General features: G+C 39.3%; 1 protein-coding gene across 2 annotated transcripts in view; it reads left to right on the forward strand.

Moving 5' to 3' along the window:
• Nucleotides 1–736: 736 nt before the first annotated feature.
• LOC131242725 (cullin-associated NEDD8-dissociated protein 1) overlaps nucleotides 737–17560 on the forward strand; it is a 62798-nt gene continuing 45974 nt past the window's right edge. For both annotated transcript variants that reach the window (XM_058241554.1, XM_058241555.1), the window contains exons 1-6: nucleotides 737–899; nucleotides 5493–5576; nucleotides 5795–5964; nucleotides 7292–7502; nucleotides 7651–7816; nucleotides 12117–12246. In XM_058241554.1, coding sequence (XP_058097537.1) covers nucleotides 5541–5576; nucleotides 5795–5964; nucleotides 7292–7502; nucleotides 7651–7816; nucleotides 12117–12246 — 713 coding nt within the window. In that variant the 5' untranslated portion in view covers nucleotides 737–899; nucleotides 5493–5540. The remainder of the gene's footprint in view (nucleotides 900–5492; nucleotides 5577–5794; nucleotides 5965–7291; nucleotides 7503–7650; nucleotides 7817–12116; nucleotides 12247–17560) is intronic.

Genomic DNA, 17560 nt, shown 5'->3' on the forward strand with positions numbered 1-17560 from the left:
CACTTTGATCATAGGGTGGCCTTGATCACCAGCAAAAGATTACACAGAAATCAAGATAGAGCACTCCACCTGTCTAATGAACTCAGTCCACTCACAAAATTAATAATATGTATGTTTATATAAGGATGACCCATCTAGTACCTGGACCAAACAAACTTTTGTACGCTCATCATGATAGTGGGGCTGCCTTGCGCACCTCTCAACATACTCTCCACACTGGCACGTGTGCTGCAGGTAAACGTATATGGTATTACACGTGATTTCTCCTTAGTAAGAAGCCCTTTAAACATAAGCTACGTGGGGCTATTGCTGTGCTTTGTTATATTCATTTTGTTCATCAATGTCATTAGATTATATTAGTGCATGAGCCCCCAAAACGAGGAAGATCTAAAACCCAAGTGACCCACCTCACAAGGATAAATGGGGATTAAATGGTGACCTTTGAAACCTTCTTGGGTGAAAAATGCTGTGGATGAGGCTGATATTTGAGTTGGGGCGTTTCCATCCACACTGTTTCGAGTGGTGTGGTTCACTTGAGCTTTGGATCTCTCTAATTTTAGGGATTACGCCCTAAAATGACGTCAAAACTGATGGACGGAGTGGATCCCACACGGACATCGCGGTGGGCCCTACAGAGCTTACGCATACCAGGGCAATTTGGCATTGGTGGGAAGAACGGAGTCTCTACGACGTATTCACGTGTTGTTTTTAATACGCGTATAAAATTACTCATCCGCACTATTGCATTTATAAGGGTTTCTTTCTTCTTCAAAGCCATCGATCCCAAACTCATCACCCCCTTTAAACACACACTCTCTCTCACAGAAAACTCAACAGGCAAAATAGGAAAAAGAAAAGGCTAGGGTTTCAACTCTCTTGCATTTCAGAGCTGAAAATCCGTAAGTTCTCTTCGTCTTCCCTTCACTTCCGTCGATTTCAATCTCCCTTTCCATCTCCGCTCGTTCTCTTTCCATACGAATTTTCGTCCAAACCAAGCTGTACGTCGCAATGCGTTGAACGCACTCCCGCAGAAATCCCCGCCCTTCCTTCTTCTTCTTCTTCTTATTCTTATTCTTTTCTAATTTATGTTACGGTGGCATCGATTGAATACTTATACAGAAACAGGCAGATACGTGCATATATATAAATGTAATACATTGGATAAACAATCTGCCTAAGCTATCGTTCTTATCTTCCAATTCGATATTTCTTTATTTCCTTTTTCAGTAGTTTTTTAGTGGGTTATTCGGGAGCTTGGTTTAGTGGGATTTTGGAAGAATTCCCTCTCTAACTTACAGAGCAAGGAACTTCCTACTGTGGTTTGTGGGTTTGGCTGAACGATTTTGTTGGGAGATGTGATGGCTACAAACAATCCTGCTATCCCTACACACGCTGATTTGGAACATTGTGGGATCCATGTGTGCATCAGGCGGGGGCTACCATGTATGTGCTGCGGCCCACAAATCAAGCCATTCCGGTCGTCAGGTGGGTCGCATGTGTGTGAATGAAGCCCACGTTCTGTGTGCATGTGTGTCCCTCTTGATGACTGGATTGCTATGATCTTTCGGCTGCGGAAGATGTGTGGTGGGGCCTGCCTATTAAATGCCCTTGATCTCTCACAGACGTGCCACATTAATACATGCGGAGGGTGAAGTTTGAAATCTGCGAGCAGCCATGGCAGGGCTCTCTTATTTTTGAACAATCGATGGCATTGTCCGAGGTCATCTATGGTATCACTGTCATTATCTTTATTAGAAGTTTTTACCTGATGTTACGAGCATGATCTTTTCTTGGTGGGTACTGTAAATTTTAGCAAGGTTAAAAAACCTGTGCTCGGAATAAGACCCTGCTGAGTCTAAGGGCCTGTTTAGATGCCTGTAAGTTGGGTACGTGGGAAGTGACTTACAAGGAAGTCGCTTACAGGTGGTGTTTGGGGGAGAAAATTCACCTGCAAGTAACTTACAGCCTGTAAGTCACTTACAGGCAAATCAACCAAAAAACTGTAGGGTGATGGGGGTGAGAAGTCACTTCCCTATAAGCCACCTACAGGCTCATTGGTCGGATTTTTAAAAAGAGGGGAAGAGGGAGAAACACTCTCCCACTCTGCAATCTCTCTCTCTCTCTCTCTCTCTCCCCCTGTCTGCAATCTCTCTTTGTCTGCAACGACCGCCCTCCCTCTCTGCAATCTCTCTCTCTCTCTCTCTCTCTCTCTCTCTCTCTCTCTCTCCCTGTCTACAACGACTGCCCTCCCGCTTTGCAATCTCTCTCTGTCTGTAACGACCGCCCTCCCTCTCTACTCCTAAAACGGTAGGGTTTCATCGCAATGTTTCTTTTTTTCTGCTTTGAAAACGGGAGTGGCTTAGGTGTTACTCGTATATAGGCATACTCACCTGTGCACGTGCGCACGTGCGCACCTTTCCACACGTGTCATGGGCCTCTAATCCGAACAGTCCATGTGATGAAAATCCCATTAAACCTCCAGGTACTAATTTTCACCCTGATCTAAAACTCTGGTGGGCCATAGTAAAGTGAGATGAAGATCAAGGGAGGAAACTGTTTTCTTTTTCCATGGCCCACAAAAGTTTGGATCAATGTAAAAGTTGGGTCTGGGGGGTTTCATGGGGTGCTTCATCACGTGGACCATTTGGATTTTGGACTAACATCACGTATTATGACTTCTCAAAAAGTTCTCACAAGAACTTGTGCCAACTGGTGCGCAGTTGAGCATTTTGACGGAAGGGGACTGCGTACTGAGTAAACTCTGTGGGATCCACCATGATTTATGTATTTGATCCACCCCGTCCATCCATTTTAATAGTAAACTCTGTGGATGGTTTAAAGTAAGACATGTCCAGTGGTATATATACAATGGTACAATGTACACTCATCAGATGGCTGGTTTGTTTAATGGAGGTTACCTTTATTCATGATCCATTCATAGTTGGTCGCACCAGAAATATGATTTGGATCACTAGAAGGTGGGTGCACCTACATCGAATGCTACTTACACATTGTGTTGCTGCTGTTGTTTAAGAACAAACTGCCAATTTACCTTAAAAAATTCATATGTTTTTTTCAAGTAAAAAACACTACAGAACGAGTGTATACTCATTTTAGGACGTGGTCCCAAAAATTAAGCTGATCCAAATCTCATGTGGACCCCACCACAGAAACAGTTGTGACTAGTTTAACGAACCCATGGGCTGTTTGCCTATTTCTAATGGTGTGGTCCACCTGAGATGGATTCTTTTTATACATTTATTTATTAATATATTAAGGTGGGCCACATATGGATTCTTTTTATGCATTTATTTATTAATATATTAAGGTGGGCCACACAGATCTTATCCTAATATGTTCCCCTGGATTCTTTTAATGCATTTATTTTTTAATTTTTATTTAATTATTTTCATACATTGGGATTCTAAAAATTGGATGGTAATGATAATTCTGATTTTGTTATATATGGACCATTTATGCTTAATGATATGTATTTCTTGACTTAATAATTCCTTAATTTTTAGATTTATTTATGAAATGAATTCGGATTTGGAGATAGATTAATGTTTCTTGACTTATTAATGTTTTTTAGTTTCCTATCAATGCTTAAATTGAGTTGTTGTTCCATATTATAGATATTTTGAATTCATGGGCTCACTTTTATGCCCCACTTGATAATTAGTTTGGCCTAAGAATTAGCTTAAATATTCATCTTGATGGGCTTAATAAAATTATATATTTGATCCCATGCGTTTTTATATGATCATAACATTTTGAAACAATTCTCTAATCCGAGTTCTGTTCGATGTGAATATACAAATTTTTACCTGTAAGTAACTTACAGGTTATCCAAACAGAAAAACTTACCTGTAAGTGACTTACAACTTACATCCAAACAGGCTACTTGTAAGTAACTTTCACCTGTAAGTGACTTACAGGTAAGTCACAACTTAAAAGAACTTACAGGCATCCAAACAGGCCCTAAGTTAGACATGGATGTAGGATTTCACTTGGCCTTGTCAGGAACATGCTGTCATAGTTGGCTTGGGGTAGTTCAGATTGAGTAGGCATGCTGACACCTATATGTTTCATGTTCAAATCTGCACAATGTGTAAATATTAATGTGAATTGGACTGAGTGTGGACTAGATTACAACCATCTTGTTGAAGGTTTTGAGCAAAACGGTTTATCTTGGGTTTTGTTCAACCAAAGTCTCAATGCTTACATATTAATATGTAGATAATAATGCAACCAAGTTGAATATGCAAAAATTGTGAATTGTAAGTTTGATATATCATGCAGTTCTGTGAATTTGAGCTCAGATTGAGTTTGGAGAGGGCTCTAAAAGGGCAAGGGGAAAGTCCAAAGGGACGCGGCTGGAGGTAGTAAGAAAAGACGATGACCCATGGTCCATCTAATTGAAAGTATGGCCCTTGATAGAGTAGAATGGTGGAACAAGATTCCTGTAGCTGACACCAATCACTTGGGATAGGGATTCATTTTGTCGTTGTTCCATTGTCGTGTCGAAAGTAGTGATCAGACCTGGAATTGTATTCAAGGAATTCAGTTTTGGTCTTTATTGGACTTTGAAAATCTGTATTTGATATTTTCATATTGTTTGTAAGGGATGCCGGTATTCTTTATTCTTTCATATGGTTGTTAAGGTAATTAATGTATTTATTTCGGGTTTTAGAATTTTCACCAATATATGAATTTTGAGGCTTATTCAAGCTTAACATGTTTGTGTTGTCAATAATTCATCATTATACCCTTAAAAAAGTAATCATTTTTTTTTGGATCTCTCTCTCTATATATATTTTTTTCCAGTTTTCAGTTGGTTGTTTTTTAAAGGTTTTTATGGGCCTCTTTCTGTGTACTTGTACTTTTTGTTATTGTAAAGATCATCACATATTCTATGTTCGTAATCTGCCTAAAGTTGAACTAGAGAGCTTCATTGTTTGGGTATTCGGTCTGTAGAAGTATATAGTCCTTGTTTCCTTTCTTCTTTAGTTCTCTTTTCTTTGGAGTTGAATGATGATGCACACCAACACCTTCATGATAGTGTTGTCCCAGTGATTTGTGGTTAGCTTTTGAAATCCTGCTTTGCCAATCAAGGTAAGAAATAGGAATTTTCATTATTGCTTGGCAAAAGTTCAATGGCCAGTTGCCTCCTTGATATCAACCTCGTTTATGCTTGGGACCCTGTAAAGTGAATGAAGTAGTTGACCATCTTGATTCTTGGATGATATCTGCTCCTTTTGTAGCTTTACCTTCTCTTTGTAATGCAAAAATTCTTGATTGTAAAAAAATAAAAAATCATAATTTTGCATTGTTAGTTTGATATTTCTGCACAGGTTGTATTCATGCATAATGTACTAACCAGTTTATAACCTTCTTGTTGTTGTATCTAAATGTGGATGAGGAAATAGATGCACCTTCATGATTTCAGGCATTGACCTTTTGGATTCGTCTTTTTTTTTTTTTTTGTATAGTATTTGAGGTGGGTAGAAGATCCCACGTTGGAAGGATCACGTGGAAAAATGGCGAATTCAGCCATAAATGGTATCTTGGAGAAGGTATGTTTCTGATTGAAATCAACCTCCCTGGCACATGCTGTTTTTTTCTTAATTTTTTTAATAAAAATTTCTAGCTACATTATGATTGCTGCAAAGTTCTGTGTTTTTTTTTTTTTTTTTTTTTAATATTGTTACTGCTGTAGTGCTATTATTGTTTTCTATCTCTTTACAAGGAAATGGAGTTTGGGTTTGTACTAATTCTTCTAGCTTGTTTGCAGATGACGGGTAAGGATAAAGACTACAGATACATGGCCACCTCTGATTTGCTCAATGAGCTGAACAAGGAAGGATTCAAAGCTGATGCTGATATGGAGGTCAAAGTGTCAAATACTGTCCTCCTACAGCTTGAGGATGCAGCTGGCGATGTTTCTGGACTTGCTGTGAAGTGGTTCGTCTCTTTTTACTTTATTAGCATTTATGTTATGGAATCTTTTTTACCCTAAGTCTTTCATGATCATCTTTGTGAACCCTTTAGTTACGTGTTTAGAAGTCTCCGTTTGTTGCAAGAATTGATATCCTACGGGAATAGTTGGGATCATCTAGCTAGCATAGGAGGCATCTTCGTGGATGATATTGGCATAGTAAAATTCTTGTGTTCTATCCATATAGTCTCGAAGAGTCTAAAATGCTAAGGCCTGAACTTTGCTGAAGGGGATGAGGTTATTTAGTGTCTCAGCGATGAATGTTTTATTGTGAACAGTACTCAGCTAGTGTTCTTTTGGGTGATGACGAACAGTCTGGGTAAAATTTAGGTCTTTAATTGCATCTTTGGATGTTCATTGTATTGATGTCCTTCAAGAGGCAAATGACATTGCCAATGGTTTAGCCAAAGAAGGGGTTGCTAGATGTTATTTATGTATTGTGCAATCTCTGCTCCTTAATCGGTTGTATTTTTCTTTTTCTAGATAGAACATTACTAAGAAGGATACACACACACACACACACACACACACACACACACTTGTAAGGGCCTATTTGTTTAGAGAAAAAAGCTTGGAAAATTGTGGAAAAGAATTTGATTACACTGAAGGGACGTTTTACCCTGTTTGCAAAAGCAGAGAAAACTGGGGAAATCGATTTGCTGTTACATTGATTTCCTTAGTTGATGGGAAAATGCTATGACCCTTTCATATGATGCTTAAAGTTGTCATTATTTCACTTTTCCTTGCTTTAGGTAGATTTACCCATTCAAAATGGCAAAACAAATAATAGGAATGTTAAAGGACATACATTTCCATAGACATTCAGATTGCTAAATAAGCATTCCTTTCTTTTCCCTGAAATTTCCCTGATTTGAGGATTCCAAGGGGGTTTTCCATTTCCACAATTTTTTTATTTCACTTTATCCAAACAGGCCCTAAAAATTGTAATAATAAAACTTGCATTGAAATGCTTATGGGACCATGTGCAAGGTAACTACACCTGAAGGGTTTTCCATTTCCACGTTTTTAATTTCACTTTATCCAAACAGGCCCTAAAAATTGTAATAATAAAGCTTGCATTGAAATGCTTATGGGACCATGTGCAAGGTAACTACACCTGCAGGGCCTCTTTTTTCTGTTTGCATTGTGAGCCAAATTGGATGAATGATTATAATGACTTGTGACTTATTATATCGACTCTTGGTGTTTTGGTTTTGGGAATCTTTATCTTTTTGACTCATTGATTTATTATTATTATTTTGCCTTCCTTTCCTTTTCCCCTTTATGCTCTAGTTTGGCACCACTTGTGAAGAAAGTCAGTGAGGATAGGGTTTTGGAAATGACAGACAAGCTGTGTGATAGATTGGTACATGGGAAGGATCAACATCGTGATATTGCTAGTATAGCCATGAAGACAATTGTTTCAGAAGTCAGTACCACGGCTGTTGCACAGCGCATCGTTGATTCTCTTACTCCTCAATTAATAAAGGGCATAACAAGTACTGTAAGTTGCTTATTCGAACTACCCATTTCGCTTAAAACTAAAGAATAACGTTAGTTCTCAAACTTAAAAAAATGTGGTTTAGTACTTAACTATCCTTTATCTGAATCTTCAAGATCCTTGGTTTTCCTCACTGTTTCATTTTTTCCAGGGAATGAGCACTGAGGTTAAGTGCGAGTGTCTTGATATCCTATGTGATGTTCTTCATAGATTTGGCCATCTGATGACAACAGACCATGAGCTACTTCTAAGTGCATTGTTGTCTCAATTGAGTTCTAATCAAGCCAGTGTCAGAAAGAAGTCTATATCCTGCATCGGTGAGTTGAAGTACATTCAATGTAACCTACTGTGTTTTATTTCATAGGTGCATTGCATTCTTGAAAGTACTTTTTTTTCAAAAAAAAAATAATGACTGATTTCATTAAAATCAAAAGGAACCACCAAGTAGGAGGTGGTGCTCTTGTCACCTCCACAGCAAAAACGGCACAGAAAGAACACAAAAGCAGGAGTTTGAGGTACATTAGCTGGGGTCTCTTAGATCTCCCTCCAATCTCCCAAAAGTATCAAGAAAGAACAACCATTGAAATCAGGCCTTGCCAACGCCCGGTTAATGATCATTGACATGATTTTCCTTCTTAAGGCTGCACCAAAAACTGCTTTGTCTTTGAAGATCCCGCTATTCCTTATCCAAATTCCCTAAAGGACTTGATAGAAAAGGAGGTTCAAATAGTGTTAATCCGACCTTTAAAAGGACCATTGACCGATTCCAATAGCACAACTTTAATCCATGCATTAAATACCCAATGAGTGTTGAGTTTTCAAGAAGAAAAGCCGAAATCTCCTTAGCCGTATCACAATGAATAAAAGGTGATCAACTGTTTCTTCTTCAGACTTGCACATCACATACCTCCTTAGTAACGTAAACTTCTGCTTCTTAAGGTTGTGAATCATTAGAATCTTGTTGGCTGCTGTGATCCAAATGAATGCTTTTACTCTTGGAGTACTGGTCTTCCAAATTAAAGCACATGGAAGAGGCACACTCTTTCCTTCACCACCTACCCAAAGAACATTGACCTTGCCAAGAAAGACCCATTTGAGGACCATTTCCAGATTTTCCCATCCTCAACGGAGCTGACCAACTTCACTCTGCCAACTTCCTAAGCTAATTGACAAAGAGTCGAGATTCCTTCATTGCCTAATATTCCACACCTTTGAGTTTCTCGGAGATTCGAGGCAATCCCGAATCATTTCGTCATTAGCAACAAGAAGGAAAAGATACTAGCTAGAGGACACCAATGGCACATCATCAATACATGCATCCAATCAAAATTTGGTCTTGTCCCCCTTACCCAACAGGTAACTTGCGCCCCCTTTCCATCTCTAACCTTGTTTTGCTTACCAAGTCTAGTTCCGTATTCCTTGATTGGTGGATGCCCTTCTACTGACATCTATCTAAATTATTCACCAATTTCCTCTAGGGCTGGTTTGGAATGGTGGAATCCGAAAAAAAGATTTGGGAAGGAAAAAGTCACATTGAAGGAAAACCGTGGATAAGGAAATCTGTAGAAAAGAATCCTAAAAATGGTTGCCTGAAATGTGAAATGGCCAATTGTCAAAAAGTGAAATTTGTCTCTCAAAAGGTGTGGAGATGAGGATTAAATGCATTGTTTTAAGAAAAATTGTGGAAAGGAAAACAAATTTTCACAGGTTACTTTATTGTCACAATCGGGGGAAAACTTCACATCTGCGGAAAACATATTCTTTTTTATGGTTACTTTTTGGATTCCACCAATCCAAATAAAGCCCTAGATTCCCAAGTGCCCTTCCTCCATAGCGTTGTTTGCTCTTGACCACCACTTAGAAGAGACTGGTTTCTTTACTTAACATTTCCAATTCGTAGCCCGCTTATCATTTACAGGCTTCTGCAGAACTACTTAATTGACAAGGTGAAACTTATGCTTCACTTCACTTCCTCCCAAAGGAAACCTATTTGTATGTGTTCAATTTACGACACTACTAATGCCAAAATCTTGAATAAATACATAATACGCTGGGAATTTTATAATGCCACGTTGACAAGGGTAATTCTTCCCCTTGAGGAGAGAGACTTTTTTCCACCTTGCAAGCTTCTTGCCAATCCTCTCCACGACCGGATCCCAAAACACTGCTGATCTCATATTACCACCCAGGGGAGGCCCATATACATGCATGCGAGGGTAGCGACCTTTCATAACTTTTTTTTCAGATTTACTCGTAGATCAAACGCTCCCTCAAAACATCTGAGCATGCCTTTGACATTGGACACCTGTCCTGCGCTAGCACCACAAAATTGGATGATCACAATGATACCATCTGCAAATTAGAGATGCGTAAAAGTGAATGCCCACTAGGAAGCCCTCGAAGATCATGTGTGCTGCTTTTTCGAACATCAGACTAAGACTTGCTACTGCTGATAATAGAAAAGGAGAAAGGGCCATTTTGCGAATTCCTTAGAGCTAACAAAATGTCTGAAGCAGTTGATTCTAACAAAGAGGTTGTGGAAAAGCCATTTAAGTTGTTGTGGGATAAGGTCATCGATATAATGGAGAGGAAGTAGCCAAGATGGAAGACTCACACTCATTAAAGCGGCTTTGTCGAACCTTCCCGTATACTTCATTTGATTGTTTAGATGTCCGAAGTCAAGGCTGGCTCGATTAGAGACGTTGAGGAGAGACTTTTATATGGCAGGTTTTGGCTGATTCTAACTAGTTCCACTTGCTGGATCTGGGCAAAGTTTGTAGGCCTTATGTGGATGGTGGGGTTGGTCTTACAAAGCTGGAGGATATTAACCTGCCTTACTCAGCAAGTGGCTTTGGCATTTTGGATAGAAAGAAGGCAGGTTGTGTTATGAGGTGGTTGCGTGCAAATACAGGGTTGATGATGGGGGCTTGTGGGTCAAGTGGTCCGCTCTCTACAAGGCCTCTGCTCTTTGAAAAGCAGTGTCATCTACAGCAGGTAAATTTGAGGGGATTTTTCTTTCAGTGGGGTTGAGGAAAGAGTGAGCTTCTGGAATGATGTCTGGATAGGAGATGTCCTGCTCTGTGAGGTGTTTTTGAGGCCTGCTAGCTTATCCCTGGTGGCAGATATTTCTGTTGCCCATCACTTTTCCCATGTTGGTTCAGGTGTATGGGCCCTCTCTTGTAAAAGAAATCTCTCAGATGAGGAGTTTGTCCATCTCTTCGCTCGGCTTGAAGGATTTCATCCCTCTAGTGGTGCGGGGGACAAGTGGAAGTGGTGTAAAGTCAAATCTGGAAAATTCTCAGTCTGGTAGTTCTATGGTTTACCATCTCATGCCCCTGGGGAAGCGCAGTGTAGCCACACTGGCTTCTTGTGGCACCATGATGCTCCTTTCAAGCTTGCAGCTTTTGCGTAGTTGGTGGGAAGGCATAGATTGCTCACTATCGACAATCTAAGGAAGTGGTCGATGATTATTATAAATGCTTGTAGCTTGTGCTTGCAAGAGCCAAATCGTTCGACCACTTGTTCATTCTTTGCCCGTTTGCTAGATCAGTTTAGGACCCTTTTTTCACCCTTTTCAATGTCTCGTGGGCCGTGCCCGGGTCCATCGATGCCTTCTTCCTTACTTGGCATGGGGGAGGTCCAGAGGTTCCCCAAGCAGGGGAGATTAGCCTTTCTGGGCGAAATAACTAGTGTTCTAGAAATTCTTGTGGAGCGGTTTCAGAGGTTAGAAGAGGGAAGCTAGCAATGTCTGAGTGGGCTAATTAGCTTTGGCATCTTGAGGAGTGTCTTGTTTTGTTGGGTGATGTGCTTTTCCCCGGCTGTGGTCCCTATATTCTTTCGCCTTTGGGCCTTTTTGAATAAAATCTCTCTGCCTTAAAAAAGAAACCGGTGGCCCATTCCCTAGAATTAAAAAGGAATCTGAATAGATACATTCTTTTATCCACCCATTCCACCTACCCCAAAGCCCATCCTGGATAATGTGTACATAGGAAATCCCAATGGACATGATCATATGCTTTTTCCATGTCAATTATGCATATACTTTGTGCCTCCTTAGCTTTAGATCTAGAATCAGTGAGTTCATTAGCTGCCAACACTGCATCCAAGATGTCTCTCCTTAATGAAAGCTCCTTGGAAAGGAGAGACAGTGCAGCTTAAAGCTTCCCTCAACCTGCTGGACAATGGCCAAAATTTTGTACATGCATACCCCAAGCTTATGGGTCTAAAGTCCCTCATTTCCATCACATCCTCCATTTTCGGAATTAGAGCTGTTAAACTTGCATTTAAACTCTTGTGCAGTCTGGATTTAGAGTGATATGAAAAAAAAGAACTCATTATGTCGTTTTTCATGATGCTCCAACATCTGGTAGAAGGCCATGGAAAAGCTTTCCAGCCCCAGCACCTTATCCTTGGCCATCTTCTGAACCAATCCACTAACCTCTTCTTCAGTGAAATCTCTTTCGACCCAACCTGCCATACCCACTTGTATTTCTCGAAAATAGATACTCCAATCTGTATCTACAACCAACTGTTGGGCGTCAATCTGTATCTGCATCCAACTTAACTTTTCGAGCAGTAAGCCAAAAATATGGAACTGACTTTTTTTTTGCCTTCCAGCATCTCTTGCCTCAAGCTTGTCGGATGATCTCTTGGCAAAGGCAACTGTAGAAGTTGTTCAGCTTCTGAAAAATAAGGGCCCAAAGCCTGAATTGACCAGGACGAATATCCAGATGATTGGAGCTTTGAGGTAAATTTGCAAATGTCTTGCAGCTAAAAAAATTTGCAAACATGTCGTTGGTACTATATTTGTCAATTTCAGCACTTGATTATTATTTGACACTTTTTTCATTACGAATGTGTTCTTTGTGGGTCACATGATTTATGCATGTTTACATCTCTGACATGTTTGTATGCATATTAGCACCATTACATTGGTTTTTCGGGATTCTTCCCCTTATTAGCAGCGATTTTTCGATGGTCATGTTTCGATTAGAGGATTCCTTGGAAACCTCAATCTATATGTGATAATTATTTCTGAAGGCAGTATCAAACATGGAATCCATTTTCATGGGCCTTCTTTGGGTGGCAAGTGGAAATCTCATATTCCTTTACAATGGTCTTCTCGTATCTTGTGCTTGAGAATCCAAACTATAGAAAAGGTTAATGATTGCTTGGTAGAATCCATCGTTTTCTTTGCTATCCAACAACACAAAGGTCTGCATCAATGGAAAATATTTTCCATTCCCTGGATTTCCATGGTTTTCCTTGTATCCAATCATGCCCCGTATGTTGTCGCAAACTTGCAAACTTTTTCTTTGCTTAGTAGCAATTGTGGTAGCTGGTCCCTGTACCTGGTAAATAGGAGGGTTGATGTCAGGCAGCCCAATTGTCCAACTTCTGCTTAGCTAGGGTCATAATGACAATGTTTTACTTTCTACACTTATTGGGAAGAATCTAAACAGGAATTTTATGTTAGGATTTTCTTAAATGAGGCAAAAGAAAGGGAAGACTGGGATAGACAAAACAATAAACTAAAATGGATAGAATGTTTAGAGAGAGAGAGAGAGAGAGAGAGAGAGAGAGTTGTCTCACATTCATAAGGCTTATCCTTTCCATAATAGAGAGAGAGAGAGAGAGAGAGAGAGAGAGAGAGAGAGAGAGAGAGAGAGAGAGTTGTCTCACATTCATAAGGCTTATCCTTTCCATCATTGGTATTATGGAGCCCCTCCTAGAGTTGTGGCTTTTGTTTGGCTTGTAGGAAGGAAAAGAGTTTTAACCACCGACAACTTTCAAAAGAGATCCCTCATCCTTCCTAATATTTGTGCCCCTCCTAGAGTTGTGGCTTTTGTTTGGCTTGTAGGAAAGAAGAGAGTTTTAACCATTGACTAGAGTTTTAAATATCAACGATATTGGCCGATATATTCCACGATATATCTTGTATCCCACTAGTGTGATACGAAACACACAAGTAGTGGGATATATCCCACATGTTCGATCTGGTGAACATTTTTTTTTTTTCCGATCATTTTTTATTCCCCTATAAATCATGTTAAATCAGTGTCAAATTGTTATAAATTCATGATTTTTCATGTTTTGCATGGCATGAAAAATCATGGATTGGGAACTTCGATTTCAAAATTTGGAGGAGAAGAACCGAGTTGCGGAAAATTGGAAAAAAATAAATCAAAATCAAACATTTATGTAACCTAATCCAGTGATTCTTCTTTTGCTTTTGAATTTATTGCTTGCGTTTCCACGTCTTCTTACATTTATAAATAATATGAACAAACTTTGAATATACTTGCATCAATTCAGTTAGACAACGCATAGATTAGGACCCCATACAAAGAAAATCCATTGTGCACTTGTTTTTTGTAATATTTTTATTTGTAAGTGTGTATTAATGTCTTTTTTAAAAATCATTGAAATTTCGTTGAAAAATTCGACCAATTTTCAATGTTTCCCCATGTTTCCAACAACAACGATACATTACGCGATACAACTGATTTGTCCCATGTGATAACCAATACGTATCAGTATCCCAAGGGTGCGATACGTAACATGATATTGTTATTTCGAACATTGCCACCGACAACTTTCAAAAGAGATCCCTCATCCTTCCCAATATTTGTTTGATATGTACAGATAATGTGGAGTCGATTGATCACCTTTTCATTTATTGCTCATTTGTTCATAAGGTGTGGGGCCATTTTCTTGACCTTTTTTCATGTTGCTTGGATGATGCTGAAGTCAGTGGAAGGACCGTCTTTGGGCCTGACATGGAAGTGGGGTAGGGAAATCTGGGAGAGCTATATAGAGAATTATTATGATGGCTAGACAGGAGTAGTCATTGCTTTTGAAAGGGATCTTCCCTGCAAGAAGTCGTTGGCAAAATTAAAAGTGCCGTTGTGGATTGCGCTTCGTTTGTAAAACCAACAAAGTTTGCTAGTCTCTCATCCTTTTTTGAGTTGTAGAGTCGGGTTGTGTTCTTTTCCCGCCTTATGGTGGGTGTTTCAATGAGTTTCAGTTCTCTCTATCTCTCTCCCCAAAAAAAAAAAAAAAGATCGTGAATTATTGACGAATCAAAGTGAACTGGACCATTTTTGGGGAACATCTTGGTAGCTACAAAAATTATATTTTGTAAACCAATGTGCATATGTATTAAGTTTAATAGACTATAAATTCTAATGAGCAATCATATAGTGGAAGTACCAAATTTATATGACAAGAAGATAACATTGCTGATGATATCATGATAGTACTTGCCTACTTGGTAGTAGTGAGTCTAGTGACTCTCTAGTCTTTATAGTTTGTACTCTATGATGTATGGTCTATAGTTTATACATGAACTAATGAAAATGATAGTTGATATATTATATCAATTTATAAGAATTGTTAAAAAGACAGATGTCAAAGACTAAGCAACTCAGCTTTCAAACCAGCCAGCATGACAAAAGTCATTCCTTAAAAAGCCAGCCAGCCAGATTGTTACTCTGGCTCAATAGCCAACATGGTTTAAATGCCTCAGAAATCTCAACGACTGGGAAATTTCCGAATATGTTGATCTCTTTGACGTCATCTCAAAAGCCATGCCAGATCCAGCCTCTCAGGATAATCTCATTTGGGTCAGTGACAAAACCAGCGCCTTCTCGGTCCGATCATTCTACTCTCAGCTCGCCCCATCAGTTTCTTTTACGGCTTCTCACGCCTCTTTTATCTGGAAGTACGCGGCCCCTCCCAAGTTTATATGTTTCAGATGGCTTGTTGGCAAGAACAGGATTCTAATGGTAGATAATCTCGAGAAAAGGGGAATGAACATTGTCAGCATTTGCCTCTGCTGTATGAAAGCCGAGGAAATGGCGGATCACCTCTTGCTTCATTGCCCCTTCATCTATCAGATTTGGGCTGAATTTCTGTCGTGGTTCAACATATGCTGGTGCAACCCGCTCTCAGCTAACCTTCAATTACTTTCATGCCATGGGGTCAGGTTGGGGAAAGCCACAAAAAGTATCTGGAGGATGGCGATCCTTGCATGGTCAGTCTGGGTGGAGAGAAACAATAGATGTTTCAACGACAAGTCGTCTTCGGTTAAAGACGTTTGGTTCAGGGCAAAAAATCTAATTTTTGAATGGGCGGGTAATGTAAACGGGCTGAATAAAGACAGTTTGCTTTTCCTAGGTCTATAGGCTCTCTGCTACCTCAGCAGAGTCCTCCCTTCCTTTGTTCTTTTTCCCTCTTTAGTAGAATTCCCAGTTATCCTTAAAATAAATAAATAAAATAAAATCATTCCTTAAAAAGATTTGTCCTCTACACCAAGGTTTAAAGTTTTGTCCAAAACTGGATATTTATCGCCCAATACATACCGGTATCATCCATGAACGATATAGTTATATCGGCTTTGAACTGCCCTGATACAGAGCAATATGACCTGTATCTGTGGTGAACGACACACTGCACCAAAATCAATTTTAGACCATGTATGCACCATTGAATACATGTCTAAAACACAAAAAAAATGTTTAAATTCTTGTATTTTACCATTTTCCCATTTTCTGATTTTGTTTTTTCTGTAAATTTTTTCTTTAAAAATTAATGGATACGGGTATGATATGGCCTGTATCATATCATTTTTGGGCCAGGCTGCTACCCCCATCGAAACTGATATTCAGAACCTTGCTACTCGTGCACTACTACTAGTAATATTGCTACAGATGGTATTGCTTGAGGTTTAAAGTATCATCTGGAACCGGTGTGTATTGCCTGATACGTATCGGTATCGTCCATGAATGATATGACTGTTTTAGTCTATATCATCCCAAAACAGCCCTATATAGTGCGATATGGCCAAGGTATTCTGTATCTGTTATGATACGGCTCTAAATGCCGATACGTATAGGTAATGGTCGTGACTGTTACGCGATACGGGGGTAAAATAGGGTAGTTGGTTTTTTGAGTCTGTAACGGCAGTTACGGGGCATAAGCATAACGACCGTTACTCTCATAATGGTCGAAAAGCAGCTACTTTTTTTCCTACTTAAATCCATTTTTCTCCTCATTTTTTCACTTTACCTATTTCAAAAACTCTCTTAAATCATTATACAGTAGATTTTGACCACTCCTACTATAGTTTTTAGGATTGAAACTGTAGATTGAAGCAATTTGAGCGAATAGAAGCTCCCAATACCATCTTTTCAAACAGTTAGAAAAAGTGGTATTTATGCCCGTCTTTTTTCAATTTCTAGTTTTAATGCTTGATTGTAATGTGTAAACATTTGAGACATGTAACCATGTTCATAAATTCACCAGATAGCCTGATATAACACTCTCACCAAAGAGTGGACTGTTATGCTACCATAAACATGTTCAAAATAAGAAAAACGAATACATATTTAGAATATTTACATTTTTCTAGATTTTCTAGATATTTTTTTTCAGAATTTTTTGGGCAAAAAATAAAATAAAATAAATCAACCGTTACGGAAGTCACATCGGCCATTACCCATATTGGTGATGGTGGTGACCATTACGGCCACCGTTACTGATACAGAATTCCTTGGATGGCTTGATATGACCTTGTATCCATGGTGAACAATATGATATGGTGGACATATTTTTTATTCAAGCTACTGCCACTACAATAGCCACCCCCAGTTCTTGTTACTGTTGCTACCACCCCCACCTTGACTACCTGCTACCATTACGATCGCTACTGCCACCACCAGCTGCCACACCACGGCACACTGTTTGTGTTGCTGGTGTCATCTCTACTACTACTATTGAGGATGATGGTATTCATGGTGTGATGATCTTTGATGACGCAATGTATTTCCTCAGCCGAGTTCTTGATGCTTGTTAATTGTTTCCTGGAAGGTTACTTTGGTGAGTCTAGAGGCTTAAGGTAGGTGAATCCATTTTCTCTTTCCTTTTTCTGATTGTAGCAGGGGCTCTAAGCAGAAGTTGGAGGGTGAGAGAGGAAATATTGTTTGGGAAGGTTGCACAGAGTTTCCGATTTCCCATCTACAATTCAAGGAATGACGGTTTTTTTTTTTTTTTTTTTTGGG

This window comes from Magnolia sinica, chromosome 4 (genome assembly GCF_029962835.1).
Source record: "Magnolia sinica isolate HGM2019 chromosome 4, MsV1, whole genome shotgun sequence".
Classification (NCBI taxonomy): Eukaryota; Viridiplantae; Streptophyta; class Magnoliopsida; order Magnoliales; family Magnoliaceae; genus Magnolia; species Magnolia sinica.